Source organism: Lactuca saligna, chromosome 3 (assembly GCF_052625555.1).
Source record: "Lactuca saligna cultivar CGN05327 chromosome 3, ASM5262555v1, whole genome shotgun sequence".
NCBI classification, from domain to species: domain Eukaryota; kingdom Viridiplantae; phylum Streptophyta; class Magnoliopsida; order Asterales; family Asteraceae; genus Lactuca; species Lactuca saligna.
Window position 1 is genome coordinate 33,978,520 of NC_136419.1, and position 21,630 is coordinate 34,000,149.

Below are 21,630 nucleotides of genomic sequence, written 5' to 3' on the forward strand. Positions count from 1 at the left end.
TTATCCAATTAGGGTTTAGGTTGTAACCCTTAAGGAGTCTACAAGTATAAATAGACCCAAGGGGTGAGGGAATTTGACACACCATCTAAAGTAGAGATACTCTGGCCGAATTCCTCCCCTCTCCTCTCTCCTAAATCATCTTGCTTGCTATTGGTGTTTGTAAGCCATTAGAGGAGTGACATTTGTGACTCTAGAAGCTCCAAGACAACAAGATCAACAAGGAATCCAAAGGTATGATTCTAGATCTATTTCAATGTTGTTATTTAACCTAATTAGCTATTAGAAGTCTTGGATTCAAAGCATGTTTAATTAGAAAGCCTAGATCCAAGCATTAGGGTTTTGCATGCGCACATAGGAAAGTTCTTATGGCTAAAACTCATCAGTGGTATCAGAGACTAGCTTGGTTTTCTTTAAATTGTTGCTTGATTAACTGAAACAAACCTGCAAAATTCGATTTTGGGTTTATGAGTCATGTACTCGGCGAGTTCCAAAGTGGACTCGGCGAGTAGGCCTGTACTCGACGAGTCTGGGCGTCTGGATTAGGCAAAACCGGGATTTTTTCATGTTTATCTTATGGAAACTTACCTTAATCATATTAGATCAACCCTAATCCGATTTTTTGATATATATGACTATTATCTTGATCTAATTAAAGATATTTATCATCTAATAAAATATTTAATTTCCTTATGTGATAAATGATTAATTATTTTGATAATTATCTTAAAAGAAATCTTGGATAAATCAAATAAAGATAATTAGGATATTAATTGTTAATTGGAATTATTTGTTATGTGATCCTCCATGTTTTAAATGGTTAAAACCTACCCTAAAGTTTTGAAATTTATATTTGTGATTAAAAGTTTTAATTTAGACAACTTAATTTTCAAACCCTAGATTTTAAAAAGTTTTAAAATACAACCCTATACTAATATGATATTACTAGAATAATATATATATGTATAACTAAATGCTAGTCTTACCGTTAGTAGGCCTCATTCACGAAGCCAATCTATAAGGTGGGTATAAGGTTGCGGCCTATAAAATGGCGCTTAATGGGTGTACACTCACACCCACAACTTGCTTGATTGGTGGAGGATCGTTAGCCGAACGGGTAGGATAGGGCAACCTCATCCTCTCATTAAAAGTATAATAAGAAATACAAAGTAACTACACGTTTTAAAATTTTCCCAATCTTAGTTACTTTAGGAAAAGTGAATTGATGCAATCCCATGAAATTACACTTTGCACCTTGCTAAGAAGTTAGTGGAGCGTGTGTGGTTTACCGGCACACTAATTGGTTCTAAGCGAAGGTGGCAAAGGGTGATTCATTGTTTATCATAGTTCGATGGAGCGTGTGTGGTTTACCGGCACATCGAATAGGTGATCGTTACAATGAAGGCACCATGTGAATTTGCATGGTAATTCACACCCGCTTTGTGATCCTCGGCATCCCAGTCACAAACAAGAGGGGCATATCGAGATTTAAACATGCCATTGAATAGTTCAATGAATCTCATCCGAACCTAGGAATTCTCAAAAACACTTAGGACTAATAGTTTAAGTTTTGTAATGGAGAATTAGTGAATCGTCATTCACTTACCTTCAATTTATTTGCATATTAGATTACGGCATCCCTTCTCTAGTATGTAAATGTTATTGTTGGATCCTAGCCCTAATTTTCTTATTGGGTGATAATTAGGCATTGTTATTCTAATCTATCTTTGTCCTTTTTCTAATTGAAGATGTCGAACGCAAACAACGCTGCTGCTAGTTCTTTCACGTTGATGAGCCTTTGCCAAAAGGTCACCTTCGATGGAACGAACTTTAGCGAATGGATAAGATACATTCGCACCATTGCTCGCTATGAGGATAAAGAGTATGTCCTCGATGAGAAGCTCGAGAAAATCAACCCCGAAGCTACTTCCGAAGAAATCACCGCCTTTGAAACTCATGAGCGAGATGCAACGAAGGTACATTGCATCATGATCACCACCATGAACTCCGAATTCCAAAAGTCCTACGAGGACATGTATCCATACGAGATGCATCAAGACTTGTTGGAGAGATACCACCAAAACGCGAGACAAGAGCGTTACGAGATTTTCACTAACATGATCTCCGCTAAGATGGGTCATGGAGAATCTCTTACCGTGCACCTGCAAAAGATGCAAAGGTATGTCGACCGCCTTCGCAAGTTAAATGTTGACTTCGGTGAAGACTTGGCGATCGACATGGTGCTTCACTCTTTGCCTCCAATGTACAACCAATTTAGGATGACCTACCACATGAACAAATAAGAGGTCACCCTAAGCAAACTCCAAGGTCTTTTGAGGGTCGCTGAGAGCAACTTCAAGGACAAGTCTGTTGCACCTACTCCCAATCCGTCTGCTGCTCCTGTCTTGGCTATTGGTTAAGGGAAGGGAAAGAAGAGGAAAGCTTCATCAAATAACTATCGCAAGGTGAAAGCCCGAGATGGTGCCTCTTCTAGTGGGACCAAAGTTGATCCCTCTAAGCCCTGCTCCAACCCAAAGGAGGCAGAGTGCCACCACTGCCACAAGATAGGACATTGGAAGAGAAGCTGCCCGGATTACCTGCAAGCGATCAAAGAAGGAAAGATCAAGCCATCTTTCGCAGGTATATACACAATCAAATCTAACGATTCTAATCATGCTATTTCTTGGTTTCTTGATACCGGTTGTGTTTATCACATTTGTTCTAATGTGCAGGGACTAAGAAGAAGTAGGGATGTAGAGCAAGGAAGGATCAATCTAATCATGGGGAACAGAAGATCGTCGCCTGTGACCAAGATTGGAGTGTATTCTTTAGTGCTTAGGGATAGTTTGGTTTTAGATTTGAACAATTGTTGCTATTCGCCAGAAATGGCTAGAAACAACATTTCATTTCATGGTTTATATAGACAAGGATTTAGATTTTCTTTTAATAATGAGAATGGTTCTATTTTGGCTTATCTAAATGGTGTCTTTTACTTTGAAGGTATACCATGTAATGGAATATATGAAACTGTTATGATTGTTGATAACTTAGGAAATGATGTTTTGAATATTGATTCTTCCACTAGTATGGATAAAGCATCCTTGTGGCATTGTCGTCTTGGACATGTCAACAAGAAACGATAGCACAACTCCAAAAGGATGGAGTGTTGGAGTCATTCGACCTTAGGGAAGATGACACATGCGAGTCTTGTTTACTTGGAAAGATGACTAAGTCACCCTTCACGAGTACTTGTGAAAGGGGTGAGGGGCTATTGGACCTAATACATACCGATGTATGTGGACCCTTTAGATCAACCACGAAGGATGGGAACCGCTTCTATGTGACTTTTACCGATGACTATAGTAGATATGGGTATATCTACTTAATCAAGCAAAAGTCAGACACCTTTGAAAAGTTCAAAGAGTTCAAGAATGAAGTGGAGAATCAATTGGGCAGGAAAATCAAGATGCTTCGATCCGATCGAGGAGGAGAGTACCTAAGTCTTGAATTCCACGATTATCTCAAGGAGTGTGGAATAGTTTCGCAATTGACGCCTCCTAGGACACCGCAGTTGAATGGTGTGGCAGAAAGGCGTAATCGAACCTTATTGGATATGGTTCTCTCTATGATGAGTCGTGCTTCACTACCTATCTTCTTTTGGGGGTATGCCTTAGAGACTGCCGCCCATATCCTTAACCGAGTCCCTACTAAGAAGGTTGCCAAAACACCTCACGAGATGTGGACAGGGAAAGCTCCCTCGTTGGCACATATCAAGGTTTGGGGTTGCGGGGCTTTCGTAAGACGAGATACTCACGACAAGCTTGAACCTCGAAGTGAGCGATGTATTTTCATCGGCTACCCACAAACATCCTTTGGATATCTCTTCTATAGACCGAAAGACAATGTTGTCTTTGTTGCGAGGAGAGGAGTTTTCCGAGAGCGAGAACTCATAAGCCAAGGAGACAGTGGGAGGCAAATCGAACTTGAAGAGATTCAAGAGTCGATAGATGAAGGAACCTCTACCGCTGGCATTCAACCCGAGGAGGAAACTCCGGTTGAACCGATTGACGAATCCTTACCTCTCAGACGTTCCAATAGAGTTAGAGTTCAACCCCAGTTTTATGGTTTTCATATTACTACCGAAGGGGACACGTATATTAGTGATGGTACACTAGTAAATCTTGATGAACCTAATAGCTATAAGGAAGCCATGGCAGGCCCAGAGTCTGCGAAATGGAAAGAGGCAATGGATAGCGAGATCCAATCCGTGTACGATAACCAAGTTTGGAATTTGGTTGATTATGTGCCTGAACGTAAGACCGTTGGGTGCAAATGGATCATCAAAAAGAAGACCGACGTGGATGGGAACGTACACACATATAAGGCGCGATTGGTCGCGAAGGGCTTTACTCAAACTCCCGGAGTTGACTATGATGAGACCTTCTCACCAGTTGCGAAGATTAAATCTATTAGAGTGATGCTAGCAATTTCCGCATTTCATGATTATGAGATTTGGCAAATGGATGTCAAGACCGCTTTTCTTAACGGAAAGTTGGCTAAGGATGTTTACATGGCTCAGCCAGAGGGGTTTGTGGATCCGAAGCATCCGAATAGAGTGTGTAAGCTTGAGAAGTCCATTTATGGACTTAAGCAAGCATCTCGTAGATGGAATCTTTGCTTCGATGAGAAACTCAAAGAGTTTGGATTTGTACGAAGCGAAGACGAATCTTGTGTATATGTCAAAGCCAGTAGGAGTATAGTAAGCTTTCTCGTTCTATATGTCGATGACATATTACTCATAGGGAACGACATCCCGACTCTGCAGGAGGTTAAGTCCTGGCTCGGGAAGTGTTTCGCTATGAAGGACCTCGGAGAGGCTTCTTACATTTTGGGAATAAGGATAGTAAGAGAAAGAAGTAAGAGACAAATTGGACTTAGTCAGAATACTTACTTAGAGAAGGTACTAAAACGTTTTAGTATGGAAAACTCAAAGAAGGGAGAATTACCGATACAAGGAAATGCCAAGTTGAGTAAGACTCAAAGTCCGAGTACCGAAGCTGAGATAGCAGAAATGAGCCGAGTACCATACGCTTCCGCAGTTGGCTCAATCATGTACGCTATGACTTGTACTCGCCCTGATGTAGCCTTCGCTTTGAGCATGGTTAGCATATATCAAGGGAACCCTGGCAAAGCACATTGGATTGCGGTGAAGAACATCCTTAAGTACCTTCGGAGGACGAAGGAATGGTTCTTAGTCCTCGGAGGGAGTGATGAATTGAAGGTGCAAGGCTATAGTGACGCCAGCTTTCAGACCGACAGGGACAACTACCGTTCGCAGTCGGGCTGGGTCTTTACCCTAAATGGAGGAGCAGTGACATGGAAGAGTTCCAAGCAGGAAACCGTAGCTGATTCAACGTGCGAATCAGAGTACATTGCAGCAATCGAAGCGTCGAAGGAGGCAATATGGCTAAAGAACTTCATAGGTGATCTTGGGGTTGTGCTGGCCATAAAGGAGCCCATGGAGATTTTCTGTGATAACGAAGGTGCGGTTGCCTTGACCAAGGAACCGAGGGATCATGGTAGATCTCGACATATCGACAGAAAATATCACTTCATTAGACATCGTGTAGAAGAAGGACAACTCGTAGTGAAGAGGATATCATCAGAAGATAACCCAGCAGATCCGCTTACGAAGGGACTGAGTAGGGTTAAGCACTTGCAGCATGCTAGGAGTATTGGGCTGAAGGATGATATTAGTATAGATTAGATAGTATTAGAAATGTATAATAGATAAATGTAATTAACATTTGATGATTAAATAAAGGAGTTTTATTTATGAGTAAAGTTACTGTCACATGTTAATTGTTTAACTATTGTTTCACTTTGCATGTTTTGACTTCCAGAATAATTGAGTTTATTAGGAATAATCGAATTATTCAAATGGTCCACAATCGTTCATATGTTGGGAGTAGATATGAATGAAGATTGTCATGAATTGGTGTGTAGAATGTCTAAATGGTGTTAGACATAGCAAGGGTTGCTGCAACGTTCATGAGTGCTTATGAACTGGTTTTGAGCATTGGAATAAACCCGCGCTTGCTGGAATCACCTTATGGAATACGATATAAAAGGTGATCGCAAGACGATAATATCATATAGTCTTAAAACCTAGATATATGGTTTATTATTTGTTAATTGATTGTACATTGATAATGCGAAAACGCATCAGTAACTCGGTGTTATAAAACGCATTGTTGTGTATAGTTGGTTAATGGATAAGTAAATGCATATAAGTCGAAGTTTATCTGTAACTTTTATCTAAGAAGGTAAAAGCGATATCTCGGCCACTCGATGATTTGATTTGACTTATGTGCCGGGCCCGGTCAGAACTAAATTGATATGTTTGATTAAGTTCTATGTCAAATAAATCGGAGATCGAGAAATCAAATGCTTGACTAACCATTCCATAGGATTGTCGGCATGATATCTAACAGAGGACTGTACGATCCCTTATCTAAAGGACAAGATTGATTAGATCAGAGTTGACAGCGTCTTTGAGAGCTACGATTGCAAACCGAATTGTACTTGTATAGTTACTAGACTTATCCAAGTGGGAGACTGTTGGAATAGTGTCTAAGGCTGCAACTATATTAGGCAAGTATTTGATCCGGTTGTGCATGGTCCTTTTGGGTTGCCTTCACCATAGCAACTTGATGGATGATTTGTTAAGAGAGAGTAAATATTATAAGGAATAATATATGGTTATTTGATTAATATAAGTCATAAATTAATTGGAATTAATTTGGTGACTTAAAGAGATTAATTAAATAAAGGGGTATAAACTGTCAATTGTTTGATAGTTAAACTTTAGACTATAAATCCATTGGGATATGCTTTGGACGAATTCTATGAGATATAGGATAGCTAAAAGCGTCCAAAGGTTTATCTATGGAATGGATTTGGATAGCCTTAAGAGAAGATTATCCAATTAGGGTTTAGGTTGTAACCCTTAAGGAGTCTACAAGTATAAATAGACCCTAGGGGTGAGGGAATTCGACACACCATCTAAAGTAGAGATACTCTGGCCGAATTCCTCCCCTCTCCTCTCTCCTAAATCATCTTGCTTGCTATTGGTGTTTGTAAGCCATTAGAGGAGTGATATTTGTGACTCTAGAAGCTCCAAGACAACAAGATCAACAAGGAATCCAAAGGTATGATTCTAGATCTATTTCAATGTTGTTATTTAACCTAATTAGCTATTAGAAGTCTTGGATTCAAAGCATGTTTAATTAGAAAGCCTAGATCCAAGCATTAGGGTTTTGCATGCGCACATAGGAAAGTTCTTATGGCTAAAACCCATCAAAATCTAGATAGACTATAGGCCCAGTAGGGCGGACCAGTCAGGTCGATGGCCCAGTATGCATGTTGACTGATTGATTATTATTAATATGGTTTCTGTCAGTATGGTATTGGTATTTTGGGGGTAGCTCACTAAGCCCTTGGGCTTACAATTTTCAGTTATTGTTTCAGGTACTTCAGGAGACCATGGAAAGGAGAAGGCGTGACCGTACCGCTCCTCATCCTTGTGATTTTTTTGGGACACTCTGATGATAATTGATTTGGAAATGTTTTGTAAACAATTCCTAGTTGTTTTCTTTTGTTGATATTAAAAGTTTAAATTTGGTGTAAATTTCTTTTGAATGTTACAGAGGAGGAGCTTGGTTGCTGGATCTTCTCATAATGAGTGTCTTCTTCTTCATTTCACAAAAAATCACCACAAAACTTCAAAAACTCAACAATGGAGGCTATGGATGCTTCTAGGCCAAAAGGATGGTGATGGAGGCTGAGGGTGTGCAAACCCTATCCATCACATCCCTTAAATAGGGCTTAAGGCCTGAAAAAAATAGGGTTTTACATGAAGACAACAACCATCTCGTGGCCAATATCTTGCACATTGTGGCACCCAAAAAGAATACGTGTTTCACTCTGGTGCCGCCACGTCGTAGTGCTATCATCATCACATCATGGCCACCACAAATTATTAGGTTTAAACTTTAAATGTCTATATTCATAAAGATAATTATGCCTGGAACTTGGGTGTTACACTATGTTCTTTACATTACTTGTTGATTGATTATAGAGATAAGGACCAACAACTATAAATAGGGACCTCCATTAATCCTAAATAGCACTAAAAGACAAGAAAATTGTATTTCCTCCTTCCTCTGATGTTTAGAAACAGCAGCACTGGCCAACGACGCTAACCATGAACCTTGTATGGTCCAGGTCACAATTTTCAAGCTACAAGCTTGAAGTCTCCGTCTTGCTTGTTGATTGTTGTTGTGGGTGTGACTTGATACAAAGCATCTACTTTGAGGCTTTGGTATTTTTCTTGACGTCACAAAATGTAAATTTTTTTTTTCTTCTTTTGGGTTAATTAAGTTGCATAAAGTTTAGTAAACATAGATCCATGTTCTATTTATGATGTTTGTTTTGCTTGAATTGTTTTTGTCTAGAATTTTTTTTGTTACAATCATCATAACCCAAATAGCTTGCAATTATTCTAGTCTGTGTAGATCATTTGATCATCACAATGACATTAATGAAATAATTAGTTAGCCAAAATAGAATCTATGCACTCATTTCAACATGAAGGATTTTGGAAGACAATCATTTTTTGGGTTTGGAAGCAAAGTATGAAAGTGAAGATATAGTTCTACATCAGCATAAGATGGCTGGATTTTGGAATGATAGATTGTAAACATGTTGTGATGCTCATAGATAAAATTGTGTGGCTCGTCATGACCTGAGGCTTGACCTTGCAGTCATGTCACGCCTCGCACGATTTACAACCTTATATGATATTATATGAGTAAATACACAATTATGTGTAATCCATGAACAAAAACTTGATTTCCTTGTTGTGTATAGGGGAAATACATCACTTAAGTTGACATTTATCAATTCTGTATATAGTTGCTAATATAGAAAGTGTTCGAATAGATATTGTTTCATAGTTAATAATGCTCGACAATATAGAATAAGTGGTTTGAGCCATTTTGAAATCATGATACCATGTCTCTACCCTCAAACTCTTTATTTTTATGATTTTGATCGTACTATATGTTATTGTATGCATCAATATTTTCCTCGGACAAAATAAAGACAACAATCATAGAAATTATTAATAAGTTATTCACCTGCATCTATACGCTCCTATGAATAATGCATCATTTGTGCATTCAATATAGTAGACATATAAACCAACAGTATGTATGTATCTCCTATTTTTCTACAATAACTACTAAAGTTTGTGCAAAGTCAGTTGAGCACCAAACTGAGGTTGCAAAGTGATGATAGTATGTGGAGCATGCACATATGATGGGGAAAGCTCGAACACGAAACCTCTTAGAATCATAACAAGTGCCAATTTTGCTTCCAACATAGCAAAGTTTTGTGCGATGCATATACGTGGACCCCCTCCAAAAGGGAAGTATGATGTTTGTCCCTGTGTTGCCTTTGCCACACCTTCTGCAAATCTCTCAGGCTTGAACTCGTGCACATCATCACCCCATGTATCACTATCATGATGTAAAAGCATCATGTGCAAGTAGAGGAGTGAACCGGTTGGTAAGGTTATGTTTCCTAATGTAGTTTCTTCATGAATCATCCGCTCCAATACTATACCCGCTGGGTATAACCTAAGTACCTCGTACAAAATCATATTGATCTGAAAAAAAATAATTAGTATACACCAAAAATATGATTCTTCTCAACAACAAGAATAAAAAATGTGATCATGTTTTTCTTCATTCGTTGTGAATGGCTTCTATAAAACCTCAAGAACCCATAAGTGAGGTCTCTTAGTTCAAAAATGGGCATCACCTTCTTGAATCTTGTTCTATAAGATAGTGTGATTGGCCTACACATTTTTTTTAACGCCATGGTAAAATAAATACTAGTAATTAATACATTATGATTCTATTTAGTTAATACACAGTTTGATAAATCCAAGCCAAGCACAAGAGAAATTACTTACAACTTTTAGGTGACTTAATCCATCAAAATGTGGTTTTCTTTCTCCAAACACCTTTAAAACTTCATCTCTAGCACGATCTTGCCAATTTGTATGTTGGCCTAACAAAATCATTGTCCAAATAAGCAAGTTTGCAGTAGTTTCTTGCCCTGCAAAATAAAAGAGTTTGCACTCTTCGATGACTTCATCAATACTCAGCCCAAAAATTTTATCCCCTTGTTGTTTGATCTCTTTGTAGTTCGAATCCAATAATATGCCTAATAAATCATCGCTACTACTTTCCCCAGCTTTCATTGCTGTTACTCGTTTATTAATAATTTTCTTTATGGATCCCTTTATTTCTCGGTCAATCTCTTTCATCCTTCTATTGCTCTTTGTAGGCAAAAATCTACAAAATGATAATTAATCATTTAATTGTAGAAGCAAACAGTATTTCTGAACAAAATCTCAAAGGTTTTATAAATGGAAAGCATGCTCACCTTGATCCTGGAATATACACTGATTGTGTAGCCTTAATAACTAACACTGCTTGTTCTTTTTGAAGTTCAAATATTTTTCTTCCTTCCTGATAGCTGCTACCAAATGCTGTACGTGATATTACATCACTCGTAAATGTTTGGAAATGAGGGTAAACATCAACTTCACTCGATCTTTCTTTTGTTAATTCTTCCCATTTGTTGATCATCTCACTACAGCTTACGTAAAAAGCAGGTAACATATGCTACAAATATGAACATTAATGGAATCAGTGATTTACAACATAGGGTTTGTTGGTATTTTTGGTAACTTAGAAAGAAACATGAATGAACCTTGAGCTTTTCGACATGGAAAGCAGGATTGATTATCTTTCTATGTTTTGCCCATTGATCAGCCTCAACATTTGCTAGCCCTCTTGCTAGAATATTTCTTAATGGATTTCCTCCTCTTTTCTTTAGAAACTGAGAATAATTGGCCAAAATCTCTCGTATTAGTGCCGGTTCTGTGACGTGGACCAAAGGTCGTGGACCCATCCATGTAAAGAAATTCTTTCCTTCACCTATATATATCATACAAGTATAAATCATCACTCTTTCATTCAATAAGAAATAAGAATCAAGAATACATTGAACATAATATCCAACAGCTTTCTTACCATAAGTCTTCGCGGAGTTGTAGAGAAATGGCATGACACGTGGGACGATATCATCGTTGAGATTTATGGGTTTCGATTTGGCATCAATGGTCATCTGCACCATATCTTTTATGTCTCCGTATAGAAATTTGTAGGGAGTTCCGTTCAAACCTTGTTTTCTAAGGAACTTGTCCATCTTCTTCGGTTTCAACCAGACCCAGTTGAAAACTCTCCATCCGTATATCATCACTATCACTCCAACAACACATACCACTGTGTTGATCATACTAAAACTTAGCTCCATTTCTAGAAGTGGTAGGGCGCTTTTCTTTTCCCTAACATGAAGATAGATACACACTCTGTTTATAGGTTTAAGTTATGATACCAAGTGATAGAATGTGAGTCAAAGAGAAATTGTAATTGATTTTGTATTTTGACTTACGAGTCTTGTTGATGATGAATGAAGGGACTGTATTTATTGATGGATAATGTTTCAATCAAGTCGCTTGTGTTCGAGTTATTATAGTTATGATGCATGTGTTATTGTTTTTCAATAGTGTCGTCTACACGAAAAAGTGAATAACATCATTCATTTGTTGTTTGAGCAAATTCACTAACATGGATTGTTAACTTATGAATAAGACAATTTGATAATAAACTCCGGAATGACATAACAAAGATATATGTTTTTGATTAAAATTATAAATTAATAAAATAAAATTTCTCATCAAATTAAAACTCATTATTAATTTGTATATTTCATCATCTTCGTGATTTTCAAGTAGTGCTGCCACTTTCATGTATTTTATGGGACATAAAGACTCAAATGAAATGCAAGCGTTAATTTCGGAGAGAAAGTACAGAAAACAAGTCTTTTAAGCCAGATATGTAAGTTAATGCAAGTCGAGGTACCAATGTTGTATTTTATTTTTAAGTGTAAACTAAAAATGGAAATTCGTCCCTACCTGTTGGTTTGAGATTGACGTCCAACTTGCTGCACAAGTCTTTTCCTTGCGGTCCACAACTAGTTTACACCAATGTTTTAAAAACCAGTTTCAACCGACTGATCGAATCGGTGAAAGGAGCGGTTTAATTATTACCGGTTTTATATTGATTTTTGAACCGAATTGAACCTTCCGATTTTTAGAAAAACCTGGTTGAACCAGTCAAAATAAACTGGTTGAACCAGTTAAACCAAATAAAAAACACATGAAAAAAAATCATTTACATAAAAAACTCTGGTAATTTTTTTTTTCAAATCTATTTAGTTTTCTCTAAATAAAAACATATGGTAAAATTTTTGATGTGTTTGTATTCATCTAAAACTATATTTTGTTACGTTATTATACTTTATTTTTTTTTTTTGATAAATATGGATTGATATGAAACACTAAAACTTATGGTTATGTGTTATTTTAATGTATTTAGATTCATCTATAACTTATTTGTATGTATGTTTTTAATGTTTGAACTTGTAAACATCAAATTCATGATTTATATATGTATGTATGTGTAAGAAAAAATAGGAAAAAACATGAAAAATATTGAAACCGGTTGACCCATCGGTCGAACCGGTTGAACCGGGAACCGGTCATCATACCGGTTCAATTAAAAAACCGGTTTTTAAAACATTGGTTTACACATCTGTATTTTCTTTTCTTATTTGTTTTTTTAAACTAAAACGTATATTGTCAGCGAACCATATTTATAACTCCCTACAGCAATATCAAATGCCTACAAGTTTGTTTGTTTATTAAGGACACTACCGAAATAAACTATATTTTAAATCAAAATTTTATTTCGTTTTAATTATATGCAACTCGAATATAAAGATCATCCTGATGATATAATTCTTGAAAACGTTTATACAAAATAAGTAAAAATAATAATTGCAAACTAACAATAAATAAAATTATTAAACAAAAATGCAAAATTGATCAGTATGGTATGCATTTTTTCAAAAGGTTAGCTTCATGGTTTTTTTGTCCATGTTTCTATCAAATATTGAAATAACTGTAATACCCTTAAGGTTTTTATTTTCCATTCTTCTTTCATTTTTTAAAAATATATTATTTATTTATTTATTTATTTCAATAATTAAAAAATAATAGGGGTCCTCTCTCTCTCTCTCTCTCTCTCTCTCTCTCTCTCTCTCTCTCTCTCTCTCTCTCCAACCTAAACCACCTGATTGTAGCCCCAAATTGGTCTAAATACTTCATCCAATTTTTTTTTTGTCATGCTCCACTGCATCTAACCTCCAACCTAAACCACCTGATTGTAGCCCCATATTGGTCTAAATACTTTATCCAAATTTTTTTGTTGTCATGCTCCACTGCATCTAAAGCCTAGTGTGAATTTGTGGTCTTACTCGTTCTTTCCTTGCTCCGGTGGTGATCATTGGCTTTGATGAACTTCATCTTCCCCTTAAAATCCAAAAATCTAGAAATCAAAATTGAGTATTGTTCATCGTCTTCTACAAAAGGATTTCAATGGCTTCAGGTAATTTCACAACACGAATCCGTGGTGAAAATCCAACCTGAAACATGGGAATCATTTTGGGGATTTGATTTTTGAGAGAATGAAATAAGCTCAATACCTCTCTCATCTTTGAAATCGTTTTTGAAAAACGCTAAAGCCCTCATATCTAAAATGATTTCTGGAAAACATTCAAGCCCTAATCTCTCAAAAAAGATTTTTATAGGTGTGTGTTGATCTCGGTGTGTGTGTGCGCGTGTGTGTGAGTGCTCACCTCTTTCATCCGTGGAGAAGCTCTCGAAATCAACCTTTTTCGACCCTAACAAAAACCAGAAATCGATTTATAGGTTGGTGTTTACCGTGTTCATCTATGGACCCATATATTGCATGTTTCCAGAAACTTGTTCACGACAACAAAGATCTTCGTGTGTTGTGTTTATGTGTTTACAGAGATGATTTTTTGTGTCTGGAAAACATGATTTTTCAATCGATTGTCAGAAGAAATTAATTTGTGTTCACCGTGTTCATCATGTACGTTAAATGTGTTCATCATGTTCCCCAAAAAAATTTATGCATATTCAAACATGTTCCTCCGGGTAGGTACGAGAGGGAGAGGGGGGGAGAGAAGGGAGAGTTGTGGGCCCAAATTAACTACTTGTTTTCTTTTTCATTTAAATTAAATGCAATATATATATATATATATATATATATATATATATATATATATATATATATTATATATCATAAGAGCATTACATTCATTTCAGTTTACTGAGGGACAAAACCACAAACAAACTACCTCTAAAGGACCATGAAGCCGAAAAACTTGAGGTTTAGACTAAACCTCAAAAAAAATGCATACTACAAGGACCATTTTTGCAGTTTTGTCAATTATTAATTTAGCGAGCAATATGTTCATTTTATTAAAATTTTCAGGGTGGTGGTTAGTTCTTTTGTTAGCTTCGATAGACTTGGTAATTTTAGTGATTAAATCTATAATTTAATAATATTTGGTTATAAATAATGTAACACAAAAAAGTATTTATATGAAACTAACCAAAGGGTTTTTAAATTATATTTGAATTGTTTATCATATCCTTCATAGTATTTGAAAAAAATTATATATTGAATAATATAACTTAAAGTAAGATGATAAATGGTTAGAAGGGATAGGTTCAGTGATGCACAGCGCAACACACGTGCATCAGTTTTATAAGTCGGAAGTCTTTTAGAAGACAAACAATTGTGAAATGTCAAGTGTTGTGTGTGTTGTTCTTGCCAGAGCCCAAAATGTTTTTTAATAAACAACCCCTTAGTTTTGGAATTTCGGATATTGATTAAACTAACGAATTTTGTAGATTAAACCAACCCATATATATATATATATATATATATATATATATATATATATATATATATATATATATATATATCGGGTTAGGTTATATTGTTTCCAGTAACTATTGTATGCTAGAATGCACAGGTCTGGACCATCGGATGAATAGAATTAACAATCATGATCTGAGGGTCTATGATATTACAATAGGGTAGCATGTATCATATAATCACACAATTTTTATCAAAAGGGTATTTTGGACAATTAACTACATTTATAAAAGGAAATTTTCGAATTTTTAGGGATGATTATTTTCCTAATTTAAAAAAATCTGAATTTTTTAATTAATTCAATTTCAAATTTTATCGATTTTATTCTATCAGAATATTTTTTTTGTTATAATGATACTCTTTCAGAATTTTATTGTAACAGAATATTACTGAAGAAAAACAAAATTCATGAATAAAATGTTCAAATAACAAACATTTTAATATATTCTTATACATTCGAACTTAAATACAAATTCATACATATTCTTACAGACTAAAAGTCTTATACATTTTCATAAGTTGTAGTAGTCGTGATGAAGATTTCATGTGTATAAAAAACACCGACATATGATTTAATATAAGAAAGTTATGATTTTTCTCTCGGCCCGACACAACCATGTGTGTAATAAAAAGTGAATTCGAGATCAATTGCATTTTAGCCAATGCAATGTAAACAAGAGTTAAAGATATCCTAAATACGAACTCATTGATATTAAGAATGCCGAGAACAGAGTTCGTATGAACAAGTTTTGAATTTCGCAAGAATTCTAACAGCCTAAACCAATCCAAATATGAATTTAAAACGGAGTGGCAATTAGATGTTGAGACCTAAAGGAATGTAGTACCCGTCAATACGAATGTGTGAATATAAAGAGCACTGGAAATGGAGCTTATATGTGAAAGTTATAACTATTCGAAGATTCACGAAAAATAATTGTTGGGGGTGACATGGCGGCATGGGAGTGCTCCATGTGGCAAAAAGAAAGTGGGACCCTTCCACTGACATGATGGCATGGCACCATGAGGTTACGACTTGTGGTGACATGGAATATCGACATGTGGCAAGGACAGAGGCAGCGAGACAAGGCGAGTTGGCCCAATATGACATGTGGCACCAACCCAATCCAAATGCATCAGCCGAAGACGTGACATGCCTATGGATAGTGTGTGGAGCGTACCTTATAATATCCTATATATAGATGGCAAAATTTCATTATTTTTCAGATCTTTCAATCCTTCTCTCTTTCTCAAACATTATCCTCCCTTTGAGTCCGACTTTTTCCGAGCTTCTGACCACTTGAGCAAGGCTCTGAGGTATTTAGGAGCTCGACGAAAAGTAGATTTTGGGTCGAGATTCTACCTAAGAGTTCTCTTTTTTCACTAGAAACTCTTTAAGTTAAGCTACACTTATTATGCTTTAAGTGTAATTTATATTTAAGTTTATTATCGATATTATGAACCTATAAACAAGATTTATCAGTAATTTCATGTCATAATACGATGTTTCTACCCTCAACTCTTTATTTTTATGATTTTGATCGTGCTATATATTATTGAATGCATCGATATTTTCCACGGACAAAATCTAGATGACATTTATAGAAATTTTTGATAACCAATTCACCTGTGTCTCGATGCTCCCATGAATAATGCATCTATTGTGCATTAAATATATTAGACACTAGTTGTAAGACTCGTATATTACATTGATTAATGTTTTTTAAAAAAAAGTTAAATATAAAAGTCTAAATATTTGAAAACTTTGAATTTATAAGATAACAAGAAAAATAATGAATCATTATAATGAAAATGTTTTTATCTTTTAAATTTAAACAAATAATTTAAATAAATAAACAAAAGAAACTAATAAACTTTAATTTTGTAAATTTTGAAATTAAAATTTAAGGTTCATTACTGAAATTGGTATCCATTTATTGCAATTATTACATTAAAATATTGAGTAAATTACATGAACAGTCCCTATGGTTTGGGGTAATTTACGCGTTTGGTTCCTAACTAATTTTTTTAACTCGGAAAGTCCTTACTGTTTGTTTTTGTTACGCGTTTGGTCCCTACTATTTGTTTTTGTTACGCACTTTGTATCTATCTTACCTAGAAATACTATTATTTAAATAGAGAAAATGGTAGGATAGGTAAGGTAAGGTGAAGGGAATGGAGTTGGGGGTGTGTTTATTTAAATAAATTAAAAAATCAATAGCAAAATAATCTTTTTAGGTAAGACAGAGACAAAATGTGTAACAAAAACAAACTGTAGGGACCTTCCGAGTTAAAAAAAAATAAATTAGGGACCAAACGTGCAAATTACCCTAAACCATAGGGACCTTTCGTGTAATTTACTCTAAAATATTATGTTTAATTTATTAAGATAAATAAAACTTATAAAATAACAGGTAGAAAAAAAAATAATTCAAAATACCTAAAAATAACATTTGACAAACTGAATGAAAGTATAACAAGTGGTAAAAAAAAAAAAAAAAAAAAAAAAAAAAAAAAAAAAAAAAACATTTGTTTATTAGAATTGATATAAACCAAGAGTGGCTATGTATCTCGTTTTTTCTACAATAACCACTAAAGTTTGTGCAAAGTCAATTGAGCACCAAACTGAGGTTGCAAAGTGATGATAGTATGTGGAGCATGCACATATGATGGGGAAAGCTCAAACGAAAAACCTCTTAGAATCATAACAAGTGCCAATTTTGCTTCCAACATAGCAAAGTTTTGGCCGATACATATACGTGGACCCCCTCCAAAAGGGAAGTATGAAGCTTGTCCCTTTGTTGCCTTTGACACACCTTCTGCAAATCTCTCAGGCTTGAACTCGTGCACATCATCACCCCATATATCACTATCATGATGTAAAAGCATCATGTGCAAGTAGAGGAGCGAACCAGCAGGTAAGGTTATGTTTCCTAATGTAGTGTCTTCGTGAATCATCCGCCCCAATACTATACCCGCCGGGTATAACCTAAGTACCTCGTGCAATATCATATTAATCTGCAAAAAAAATTATTATAATACAATTAAAAAAAATATATGAATCTTGTCAACAGCAATAATAAAAAATATGATCATGTTTATCTTCATTTATTGTGAATTGGTTTTGATTAAACCTCAAGAACTCATAAGTGAGGTCTGAGTTCACAAATGGGCATTACCTTCTTGATTCTTGCTCTATAAAGATATATTGTGATTGGCCTACACATTTTTTTACCCCATGGTATAAAAAATGGAGTAGTACTTAATACATTATGATTTTAATTAGTTGATATACAGTTTTATAAAATCCAGGCACTAGAGAAATTACTTACAACTTTTAAGTGACTTAATCCGTCAATATCAGGTTTTCTTTCTCCGAACACCTTTAAAACTTCATCTCTAGCTCGATCTTGCCAATCTGTATGTTGGCCTAACAAAATCATTGTCCAAACAAGCAAGTTTGCAGTAGTTTCTTGCCCTGCAAAATAAAAGAGTTTGCACTCTTCGATGACGTCATCAATACTCAGCCCAAAATTTTTATCCCCTTGTTGTTTGATCTCTTTGTAGTTCGAATCCAATAATATGCCCAATAAATCATCGCTACTACTTTCCCCAGCTTTCATTGCTGTTACTCGTTTATTAATAATTTTCTTTATCGATCCCTTTATTTCTCTGTCAATCTTTTTCATCCTTGTATTGCTCTTTGTAGGCAAAAATCTAAGAAATGATAATTAATCGTAGAATCAAACAGTATTTGACAAAAACTCAAACGTATTATAAATGGAAAGCATGCTCACCGAGATCCTGGAATATACATCGACTGTGCAGCCTTAATGACTAACACTGCTTGTTCTTTTTGAAGTTCAAATATTTTTCTTCCTTCCTGATAGCTGCTACCAAATGCTGTACGTGAAATTACATCACTAGTAAATGTTTGGAGATGAGGGTAAACATCAACTTCACTCGATCTTTCTTTTGTTAATTCTTCCCATTTGTTGATCATCTCACTACAGCTAACGTAAAAAGCAGGTAACATATGCTACAAATATGAAACATTAATGGAATCAGTGATTTCCAACATAGGGTTTGTTGGTATTTTTGGTAACTTAGAAAGAAACATGAATGAACCTTGAGCTTTTCGACATGGAAAGCAGGATTGATTATTTTTCTATGTTTTGCCCATTGATCAGTCTCAACATCTGCCAGCCCTCTTGCTAGCATCTTTGTTAATGGATTTCCTCCTCTTTGCTTTTGAAACTGAGAATAATTGGCTAAAATCTCTCGTATTAGTGCAGGTTCTGTGACGTGGACCAAAGGTCGTGGACCCATCCATGTAAAGAAATTCTTTCCTTCACCTATATATCATACAAGTATAAATTTTCACTCTTTCATTCAACAATCAAGAATACTTTGATCATAATATCCAATAACTTTCTTACCATATGTCTTCGCGGAGTAGTACAGAAATGGCATGACACGTGGGACGATGTTGTCGTTGAGATTTATGGGTTTCGATTTGGCAACAGCGGTCATCTGCACCATCTCTTTTATGTCTCCGTATAGAAATTTGTAGGGATTTCCGTTCAGACCTTGTTTTCTAAGGAACTTGTCCATCTTCTTCGGCTTCAACCAGATCCAGTTGAAAAATCTCCATCCGTATATCATCACTATCAGTCCAACAACACATAGCACTGTGTTGATCATACTAAAATTTAGCTCCATCACTAGAGGATGTAGGGTGGTTTTCTTTTCCCTAACTATGAAGATAGATGCACACTCTGTTTATAGATTCAAGTTGTATAACAGGTAAGTTAAAGAGAAATTGGGGATGATTTTGACTTTTGAGTGTTGTGATATGACTGGAAGGACTGTATTTGTCGACGAAAAATTATCAATCAAAGTCCGTGTAGTGTTTGAGTTGTGAGTAAATTACACCAATGGTCCCTGTGGTTTAGGGTAATTTACGTATTTGATTTCTAACTTATTTTTTTAATTCGGAAAATCCCTACTGTTTGTTTTTGTTATGTCATTAGTCCCTATTGTTCGTTTTTATTAAGCGTTTGATCCCTATCTTACCTAAAAATATTATTATTTAAATAGGAAAAAATGATGGGGTAGGTAAGATGAAGTGAAGGAGATAAAGTTGGTGGTGTATTTATTTAAATAAATTTAAAAATCAAGGGCAAAATAAGTTTTTTAGGTAAGACAGGGACCAAGAGCGTAATAAAAACAAACAGTAGAAACCTTCTTAGTTAAAAAAAATAAGTTATGGACCAAACACGTAAATTACCCTAAACCATAAGGACCATTCGTATAATTTACTCTAAAAATTATATATAATACGTTGCCATTGTTTTTCAATTCTCTCTCCTTATTATAAATAAATAAATAATGTTACATCATCATACGTTTACACTTTTGCAATCATATCAATAACATAAGTACCCAAATGAGATGAAATTATAATTTTTTTTTTAATGAACCAACCGTAAAACGAATCTTTCATCGACTAAACATGAAGTCCAGGGACCATACTTTTATTATACTATTTATAAAAAAATCTAACATATAGAAATAATAAAATACTGATAATAGAACATAAATATAATTTTCAAGGGCCGACTGCTTGCGTGGTGAAACGAATAAAATGGCGTAGCATATGGACACGTGGGTACCCAAGAATCTAACCTAACATAGAAACTAGAAAGGCTTCTAGAAAGTAGAAACATACATTGAATTATATTATTTTAATTATTATCGGCTAAAATTAACTTTTAGTATTTCACATATGCGATACAACAAATAAAAAAAACACGAAAGACGTTGATTTATATAGACAAAGTCTTAAAATATATGGTTGTTTTTTAGTCATTATGAGCCTTCACGTGATTGTCGGTAAGAAAGCTCGTTATCCATAATTAAAGCTTGAGTTTTAAACTCTAAACATCAACTTCTTTCTTTCGTTAAAACCATGCCAAAAAATTGTTAGAAAATAATTTGTACATAATAATTAGTTTATGTTTCTATTATTATTTTATTATTATCTTATTGATACATTACCATTTTACTTAATATATAATTATAAATTAAGTTTTCTTATAATGTATTGAACTAATAGAGTTCAATAGAATATATATTTAGTAGTTAAGTTTTTTTTCCATTGAAGAATTCATATTAATTGAATATCAACATTGTATTCCACATGGCCGTCTAGGGCAGGCAAGCAGGCATTTGAACAGGGCCCAAAAACTTTAGGGGCTCTTTTTTTGTAGGGATAGGTAATAAGGTTTCCAGCTTGTCCGTATTAGGTCACTAAGGTTTTTTTTGTGCGTATTAGACCAATATGGTTGTTATTACCGTTTAGAAATAGTCATTTTACCGGTTTTAATGGGTAAAAATGACTATTTCTAAACGGTAATAACAACCATATTTGTCTAATACGCACAAAAAAACCTTAGTGACCTAATACGGACAAACTGGAAACCTTATTACCTTCCTAAGTCATTAACCCTAATTTTAAAGACATTGTGAATATATGACCATCAACAGTAAACTACTTCGTTTAGAACTCGCGTCATCCCATATAACCTGCTACTCCTCTATATGACGAAGCTCTTCATCTATAGTC

General features: G+C 35.1%; 2 protein-coding genes across 2 annotated transcripts; both read right to left on the reverse strand.

The window, feature by feature from the left end:
- Positions 1-9,126: 9,126 nt before the first annotated feature.
- LOC145035111 (cytochrome P450 CYP72A219-like) lies at positions 9,127-11,597 on the reverse strand. The gene is made up of 5 exons (XM_078983699.1): positions 11,166-11,597; positions 10,843-11,069; positions 10,513-10,754; positions 10,037-10,421; positions 9,127-9,727 (listed from the first exon to the last, which is right to left on the reverse strand). The coding sequence occupies exons 1-5, from the start codon at positions 11,446-11,448 to the stop codon at positions 9,302-9,304; spliced, it is 1,563 nt and encodes a 520-aa protein (XP_078839825.1). The 5' UTR covers positions 11,449-11,597; the 3' UTR covers positions 9,127-9,301.
- Positions 11,598-17,518: 5,921 nt separating this feature from the next.
- On the reverse strand, positions 17,519-19,869 carry LOC145035112 (cytochrome P450 CYP72A219-like). Its single transcript, XM_078983700.1, has 5 exons — positions 19,442-19,869; positions 19,131-19,357; positions 18,800-19,041; positions 18,335-18,719; positions 17,519-18,020 (listed from the first exon to the last, which is right to left on the reverse strand). The coding sequence occupies exons 1-5, from the start codon at positions 19,722-19,724 to the stop codon at positions 17,595-17,597; spliced, it is 1,563 nt and encodes a 520-aa protein (XP_078839826.1). The 5' UTR covers positions 19,725-19,869; the 3' UTR covers positions 17,519-17,594.
- Between the last annotated feature and the right edge of the window lie 1,761 nt (positions 19,870-21,630).

Excerpts from the sequence above, each read along its gene's own strand:
- LOC145035111 (XM_078983699.1), bottom strand. The coding sequence starts at position 11,448 with ATGGAGCTAAGTTTTAGTATGATCAACACAGTGGTATGTGTTGTTGGA. Across the intron at positions 10,755-10,842 it reads TCCATGTCGAAAAGCTCAAG|CATATGTTACCTGCTTTTTA; the intron begins GTTCATTCATGT and ends TCATATTTGTAG. Across the intron at positions 10,422-10,512 it reads GTGTATATTCCAGGATCAAG|ATTTTTGCCTACAAAGAGCA; the intron begins GTGAGCATGCTT and ends ATCATTTTGTAG.
- LOC145035112 (XM_078983700.1), bottom strand. The coding sequence starts at position 19,724 with ATGGAGCTAAATTTTAGTATGATCAACACAGTGCTATGTGTTGTTGGA. Across the intron at positions 19,042-19,130 it reads TCCATGTCGAAAAGCTCAAG|CATATGTTACCTGCTTTTTA; the intron begins GTTCATTCATGT and ends TCATATTTGTAG. Across the intron at positions 18,021-18,334 it reads GATTAAGTCACTTAAAAGTT|ATTAATATGATATTGCACGA; the intron begins GTAAGTAATTTC and ends TTTTTTTTGCAG.